Genomic DNA, 7,500 nt, shown 5'->3' with positions numbered 1-7,500 from the left:
CATCATTGAAATTCCTGTGCTTTAGTCAAGCTTAAACCAAAACACCGTCATAACGGTTCATCCTGTTCTCCCCCAGGTGTTTGACTCCAAATCTCTACGCACAGACTCTGTGATTGGAGAATTTAAGGTGGTGTTTGCTTGTTTTCTTTCTTACTGAATGAATCACTTTGTCTCTTCTAAGAATGCGCATTGATGGTTTTTGTCAACCCGTCACATGGTTATGACGTGTGTGTGTGCGTGTGTGTGTGTGTGTGTGCTGAATTACAGAGATGATAGTGATCTGAACTTGTTCTCTCTCTTTTTTCCCCCACAGATGGACGTGGGCACAGTGTACGGTGAACACCGTGAGTGCTGCACACCATGCTCCCTTGCTTCAGACCTCATGCTTGTGTTTGAAGTAGTGCCTGATCTCGAGTTTTGCACCTCACTTAAAAGTTTAAACTTTAATCTTCACTTAGAGAAATCGGATTTTGGAATCGGGTGCGTGGTACAGGCCGTGTAATGATGTGGGGTTTCTTCCCTGCGGCAGGACATGCTATTCTCAGGAAGTGGTTGTTGCTGGCAGATCCTGATGACCTCTCTGCTGGAGCCAGAGGTTATCTGAAGGTCAGCCTGAATGTCCTGGCGGCCGGCGATGAGCCTCCGGTGAGTAAAAGTGATACCTTCTAGGGCTTGGCTTGGATACTTTATTCCAGTCCTTGTTCCGAAAGAACATAACGTGGCTATCATGTTTCCTCCATGTGCTTTTGAAAAACAGTACAGGAATCCAGAATTTTTGCATGCTGTAACAGTGTGTGTGTGTGTGTGTGTGTGTATGTGTGTGTGTGTTAGGTGGATAAGGAGGGCATTCAGGAGAAGGAGGATATTGAGGCAAACCTGCTGAGACCAGCGGGACTTACGCTCAGAGGAGCCACCTTCACTCTCAAAGCCTACAGAGCAGAGGACCTACCCCAGAGTATGTGCTGTCAATGGTGTTTGTGAGTGTGTGTGTGTGTGTGTGTGTGTGTGTGTGTGTGTGTGTGTGTGTGTGTATGTATACATTAATTTGTGGCTTTTTCCTGTCTTCTGCCCAGTGGATGACGCTTTTATGGATGGCATGAAGCATTTCCTGGGCTTTGACTCTAATAGAAAGAACCTGGTGGATCCACTAGTGGAACTCAACTTTGCTGGCAAAACGGTAGAGCAGCAGATTACACATATCATCCCTAAGCGCCTTAGATCTCCTCTGGTCAGGAAGTCCACACACAACCCCTCAGATACCCTAGTCTCCATTTTGAGCTTAAAACCCCATTGACCTACAGGGGTACCTGCTAAAGGCTTTCATTTGTTAGTATATCTCGCCTCACCTCTGCTTTTAAGTCATGCTAAACTCTCAGACGAAAGCACAGACGTCTGGCCGAAGAAAACGCTCAAACTAACGAGTCCGGCCACATCGCGTGGAAGGTCCTGTGCAGAGCCCATAAGCCCCCTAACAGAAGCGGTCCAACCTCTCAACATTCCATCTCAACGCAGACATAGTCAACCTTTCCCCCCTTGAGGCCCCACACGTTTACACACACAATCAACAAATGTGAACATGTATAATTCCTCAGGACATTCATTTTGACTTTGTTATTCTTCAAACAAAATATTTAAGCATTAAGCGTAGGATTGTGAAAAACAATGAAAAAGGCAAGATAACAAATAATTTCATGATAGAGTTGTTTAAATGTTTATTCTTCGCGATTTTCCATCTCACCCTCCACCCATGCCACTGAAGCCTCTGACATTAGAGATGATCTCCACACTGCAGTCGTTTTACGTCATGGCCAATATTTTCATATACACAGATGTGCAGTAAGATACTGGAGAAGAATGCTAACCCGCAATGGAACCAAAGCCTGACAGTCCCTGTGCGGGTAGGAAGAGCTCCACTGTAAAAACATCCCATTTACGATCAAACTCCTCCGTGCTTCTAGGCAATGTTCTTGTGTCTCTCTGCAGTTCCCGTCAATGTGTGAGAAGATGAGGATACGCATTTTGGATTGGTCAGTCTATTCAGAAATTCTGGGCGTATGTTAGATAAATTAGATTACCACGGGCTGATTTAGAGACTTCTTGTGATATCCCCCCCCCCCCCCCCCCCCCCCGATCTCTGTCAGGGATCGAGCCAGCCACAACGATGTCATTGGCACCACACACCTGTGCATGTCGAAGATATCTGCGCCCGGAGGTCAAATGGAAGGTGAGCTGTCTGACGTATGTGACATAGTGTGCAGCAAAATGCCACGGACGATGTGTAACTGCATCTTTTGCTTAGTTCTCGCACATGCTCTGGAAACGCCAAACAACAAAAAAAAACAACGATTCCTTGTGAATTTACTGGGCCTTCATTCTGGCTGGCAGCAGCCTAACCAGTAGGTTATCCCCTGCCTCGATCGTTAAGAGAGACAAACTGCAAAACTGACCTCAGATCAGTATAAAAGGCTTCTACAAACATTGAGTAGAATAATATGCTTCTGTGTGCAAACTAAAAGGAAATTGTACACATCCAGGTGTTCTATCAGTTTATCATTTTGATTGCGATTTTTTGCTAACAGGCGGAAAGGAGTAACTTTCATGAACTATGCCTAAAACACCCAAATAAACGGTTTGGGTGCGGTTACTCTCAGAAGATTGTGGCAGATGTTTTGGACGCTGCATCACCAGAGAGCTCTGACTATGAAAGCACAGTGACATGCCGACCCCCGTACCGTCTGTTACCGTAACCTCTCTCCACGAACACGCGCTGCGACACCCGCGCTGTGGTGCTTACACGCGGAGTGTGGTGCTGGTAAAGACGTGGAGCGACACAATGGCTGTGGTGTAAACACTCATGTACTTTTAGTTTACGGCATCGGAATATGGTGCAGGAGGCGTGATTCAGTGGAGACTGCTGTTTGTCTGCGGCAGGAGTGCTGTGTCTTGTGGTTGCCTGGTTCTATAGCTGTGTGCCCCCGGTTCAGAGTCCTGTGAGACAGCTTTGCCTCTGATGCATGTGTGTGTGTGTGTGTGTGTGTGTGTGTGTGATGCTCTAGTCCCGTGATGTTGCACTCATTTATTTCCCCCCCCTTTCAAACTCGGCTAGTTGTGACCGGACGCAGGTGGGTCTGGGGAGAGGCAGCTGGTCTGGGGGCCACTCCCCTAGCATTGCTCGCGCTGGCGTTCAGGTGTAGGCTTGCGCTCACCCTCGCTGGGCTGCATGGTTGACTAACTGTTTGGAGACCTAACTCCCCTGTCGAGGCATGAACTAGAGCCCGCGTGAGTGCGCTGCCATCAATGTCGTCCTAGCTCCGCTCCTCCATGTCTTAAAACTGTCCTCTATCTCTCTTCGCATTCAGACGAGTTGCCTCCCAGGGATCTCCAAAGCGCCAGTATGTGTCTTTTTCATCTTGCATCTGTGTGGCACGTATCCTCTTATATAAGATCGGATATAAAGTATCGCTTTATATCTTTGACACCCACAAGGCATTTTTGAGTGCAGCAGGTGCAGATTAGAGCTTGTCAGATCTAAAGCTAAACAGTTCAAAGCTGTTAGCTTTTAGCTAGTTTTCTTACTGCTCCAGAAGGACGCATTATATCTTAATCTCAGGTGGTGTGATCCTACTTTAAGACTGCATAAAGAGACGTTCTAATAATGAGTTCTTGTTATACGTTCTTACAGTTTCTTCCAATTTCTGTCTTAGTTGACGACAGCCTGGGTTTTTTGCCAACATTCGGCCCATGTTATGTGAACATGTACGGAAGTCCTCGAGAGTTCAACACATTCTCTGACCCACACGAAGCCCTCAACCTCGGCAAGGTAAGGCAGGCCAGCTTGAGTAATGTAAAGCTGTGTGAGAAACAGGCCATCCCTGTTGACAGCTTTCAAAATGATGCAGGCATGTTTCACTAAGGCTACTGACAAAATGGATCTGTGGGGTGATCAGAAATTCTCTTTTCCTCAGGATGTATCCTCTTTTAGAAAGCCTGCAATACCGGTCCAGTTTGATTAAAAGCTTTATTACATGGAACATGTGTTGCCCCGCCCATTCTTAAGTGGTTGCCCCACGTTTTGTGCTGAGATAAGTGAAGTAACATCGGTGGTTGTGTGCGGTCTGTTTTGGTTCAGGGCGAGGGCGTAGCGTACCGCGGCCGTGTGCTGTTGGAGCTAACCACTAAGCTGTGCGACCGGGTGGAGCAGAAGGTGGAAGACATCCACCCTGATGACCTGCTGCAGGTAGAGGTGAGAGGTCAAAGTTCACCCCACCACATAAACGATCATCAGCTTCCCCACGCGGCGTTCCTGAAGGACACGAGGACATCTGAGCGACTGGCAGCAGGCTTTTTTTGGCATTCCGCAGCCGAATGTCAGAATCCAAGGAACGTGCTGGGCTTCTTGGACACGTGCGGGATGTGAACATTGTTTCCTGTCATCCTCTCCTGCAGAAGTTCATGAGGAAGAGGAAGTACTCTCTGTTTGCTGCCTTCTACTCAGCCACCCTCCTCCAGGGCGTGGACGATGCCATTCAGTTTGAGGTCAGCATCGGTAACTACGGCAACAAGTTCGACTCCAGCTGCTTGCCCCTGCCCTCCACTACACAGTACAGCCGTGCTGTGTTTGATGGTGAGAAACAGTGCCACCCAGTGGCTGTTAACTTCAACTACACTTTTTTTCATTGAAGTAAGACGCATAGTGTTAATAATGCTTTAAGTGTTCGTAATGCTAATATTCGAGTTAGAAAAAAAGTTGTTTTTTTTTTCTTCAGTCACTCTATAAATCAAGAGAGAATGAGATGTGTGCAGTGCTAACCTTTACTTTGTAAAGCTAAAGTTGTGGGCCTGTGAGTGTAGGTTGTCACTACTACCACCTGCCCTGGGGGAATGTGAAGCCCGTGGTCGTGCTCTCGTCTGAGTGGGAGAACATCGGTCCACGTATAGAGGCCCTGAACATGTTGCTCAGCATCGTGGACCGCCTGGTGAGGGGGTTTGAACTCTAGACAGTGCTGCAACCGCGCTTTTACGCAGATGCACGCAGAGTCCTTGGATTTAAAAAAAATGGGGAAACCCCCACCCCCCCCCACATTTTTCAGGGATGTGCGTTTTGAACACGGCATGTTTGGCTGTGCCTGTGTCAGGAGTCCAACCTGAAGCTGGTGCAGCTGGAGCTCCAAGCGGGTGGCGACCAGGATGAACTGGAGCAGAGGGTCCTGCGGCTGCTCGATGACATCATCGCCGACTGCAGGTAAGGCACACGTCTTGGGTGCCCCCCCCAGTTGCATGATGAATAGGTATCGATGCATGTGACGGACCCCCGTGTGGCCCCCAGTGAGGAGCTCCCACAGCTGGAAGGCTGGGCGTGTGCGACACCGCTGGACCGAGCCATGCGGCGGGGGCGTGAGGTGAACATGAGGCAGATCGTGCAGGCTGCCCTGGCGCTCAAGCATGGACAGGAAACGGAGCTCAGCTTTGTGCTGGAGCAGGCCGAAGACTGGGCCCTGAGACTGCGCTCGCTCGCGGAGGAGGTCAGCCCCTGCGCCGGCAGAGCACGAGACATGACGCGACGCAGCACAACGCACCACACAGCACGACGCAACACGACACACGACGCAGCGAGACACACGGCACAGCACGGCACACGACGCAGCAAACCACAGCGCGGCACGCGATGCAGCATGACACAGCAAACCACACACGGCACGCGACGCAGAAAACCACAGCGCGGCACGCGAAGCAGCATGACACAGCAAACCACACACGGCACGCGACGCAGAAAACCACACACGGCACGCAACGCAGCATGACACAGCAAACCACACACGGCATGCGACACAGAAAACCACACACGGCACGCGACGCAGCAAACCACACACGGCACGCGACGCGGCAAACCGCACACGGCACGCGACGCGGCAAACCACACACGGCACGCGACGCGGCAAACCACACACGGCACGCGACGCGGCGCGACGCATTTTCTATTTCATTCCTTTTTTCTTTCTTTGCCTAATCTCTGTTCTCAATGCTGCTGTATCTCTCTCTCTTTGTCTCTCTCAGCCCCAGAACAGTCTGCCAGACATAGTGATCTGGATGCTCCAGGGAGACAGGAGAGTGGCCTATCACAGGATCCCTGCTCATGAGGTGCTCTTCTCCCAGGGTTACTGTGGCAAGCACTGTGGCCAGCTCCAGATGCTCTTCATGAAGGTACGTAAGGTACATAAGGCCTCTTGCGCTTGTGGCTGATTGCGTGGGCCACATTGGTGCGTGGAGCTCAACCGTCTTTTCGTGGGGGTGCGTTTCAGTACCCTCAGAGCGGTAGCGACGATTCGAAGATCCCAGCACAGATCAGGGTGAAGGTGTGGTTCGGTCTGGCTGCCGACGTCAGGCACTTCAGCCAGTTTTCCGAGGGCAAGCTGTCTGTGTACGCAGAGACGGTGAGCCGTTTTGCTTTATTTTACAGTACGTCACTCGCACATTCCTGGGGGAAAAAAAAAAAAGTCGATTGAATATCCACCACCGTTTTAGCTTATATGTGAGTTTAGATTTGTGATCGTGAACAGCCGAGTGCCGTGTAGCTCTAGCGTGGTGCCACTGGTGCCGTGACTGTTGGCTCCCCGCCCTGCAGTATGAGAACCAGACCAAACTGGCCTTGGTGGGAAGCTGGGGCACGGCGGGCCTCACCTACCCCAAGTTCAGTGACGTCACCGGCAGGGTGAAGCTGCCCAAGGAGAGCTTCAGGCCCTCTCCAGGCTGGACCTGGGCTGGAGACTGGTACATCAGCCCAGAGAAAACGTAAGAACCACTCAACACTCTCTTCCTCAGAGCTGTTCATCTCCATGGCCTCGCTAATATGAGACTGTTCACCAAAAAAAAAATATTTTTGTATGCCCCAGCGGACCAGAGGGGATGTCTGTCAATTTGAACACTCAAACCTGCACTAACTTTGCCTGTAAACTCTTAAAGCAATGAGTCATTCCTGGACAGTTATTGGCAATCTTAACTGCATGCCCCTGATTAGGTTTTATTGATCAGACTGGGGACTTTCCCACACTGTGATTTCTCCCAGCTTGCTGTGTGACGTGGACGCAGGCCATATGAGCTTCATGGAAGAAGTGTTTGAGAACCAGATGCGGTTACCAGGGGGACAGTGGATCGGCATGCCAGAAGGCTACACGGACGTGGTGTGTATGCTTGTTTTTTTTTATATTTAGCTCAGCACGGTTATATAGTTTGCTCAAATCCTTAACAGAAATGATAGAATCCATTTGGCAATAAAGCAGGCTGCAGGCGGTAGAGGTTGTCTTGCTTTGTTTGTCCACTGGGGGGCAGAATGGAGAGAGAGCCGTGCCCAAGGACGACATCGAGTGCCCTCCAGGCTGGGTGTGGGAAGACGCGGAATGGAGCGAAGACTTAAAACGAGCAGTGGACGATCAGGGTATGAACTCTTATGGAGCCTTTACTCCTTAGCACTGCAAACCAGCATGTTTACGTATGTTTGTTTTT

At 50.1% G+C, this 7,500-nt stretch overlaps 1 protein-coding gene across 10 annotated transcripts in view; it reads left to right on the top strand.

The window, feature by feature from the left end:
- The window catches only part of dysf (dysferlin, limb girdle muscular dystrophy 2B (autosomal recessive)), a 59,455-nt gene that overhangs the window by 13,535 nt on the left and 38,420 nt on the right, over positions 1–7,500 (top strand). For 6 of the 10 annotated variants that reach the window (XM_035519682.2, XM_081694607.1, XM_035519681.2 and 3 more), the window contains 20 exons: positions 77–127; positions 314–344; positions 530–645; positions 832–955; positions 1,074–1,177; positions 1,830–1,898; positions 1,984–2,027; positions 2,142–2,224; positions 3,360–3,392; positions 3,705–3,820; positions 4,130–4,243; positions 4,447–4,624; positions 4,852–4,976; positions 5,136–5,242; positions 5,327–5,522; positions 6,055–6,201; positions 6,300–6,431; positions 6,623–6,789; positions 7,064–7,178; positions 7,327–7,432. In XM_035519682.2, the coding sequence (XP_035375575.1) occupies positions 77–127; positions 314–344; positions 530–645; positions 832–955; positions 1,074–1,177; positions 1,830–1,898; positions 1,984–2,027; positions 2,142–2,224; positions 3,360–3,392; positions 3,705–3,820; positions 4,130–4,243; positions 4,447–4,624; positions 4,852–4,976; positions 5,136–5,242; positions 5,327–5,522; positions 6,055–6,201; positions 6,300–6,431; positions 6,623–6,789; positions 7,064–7,178; positions 7,327–7,432 (2,158 nt within the window). The remainder of the gene's footprint in view (positions 1–76; positions 128–313; positions 345–529; positions 646–831; positions 956–1,073; positions 1,178–1,829; positions 1,899–1,983; positions 2,028–2,141; positions 2,225–3,359; positions 3,393–3,704; positions 3,821–4,129; positions 4,244–4,446; positions 4,625–4,851; positions 4,977–5,135; positions 5,243–5,326; positions 5,523–6,054; positions 6,202–6,299; positions 6,432–6,622; positions 6,790–7,063; positions 7,179–7,326; positions 7,433–7,500) is intronic. The other 4 variants (XM_035519685.2, XM_081694609.1, XM_035519684.2 and 1 more) reach the window with 1 other exon arrangement.

The sequence above is a fragment of the Electrophorus electricus genome, chromosome 13, assembly GCF_041902795.1.
Source record: "Electrophorus electricus isolate QZ-2024a chromosome 13, ASM4190279v1, whole genome shotgun sequence".
Classification (NCBI taxonomy): Eukaryota; Metazoa; Chordata; class Actinopteri; order Gymnotiformes; family Gymnotidae; genus Electrophorus; species Electrophorus electricus.
This window is presented reverse-complemented; position numbering and strand designations above follow the sequence as displayed.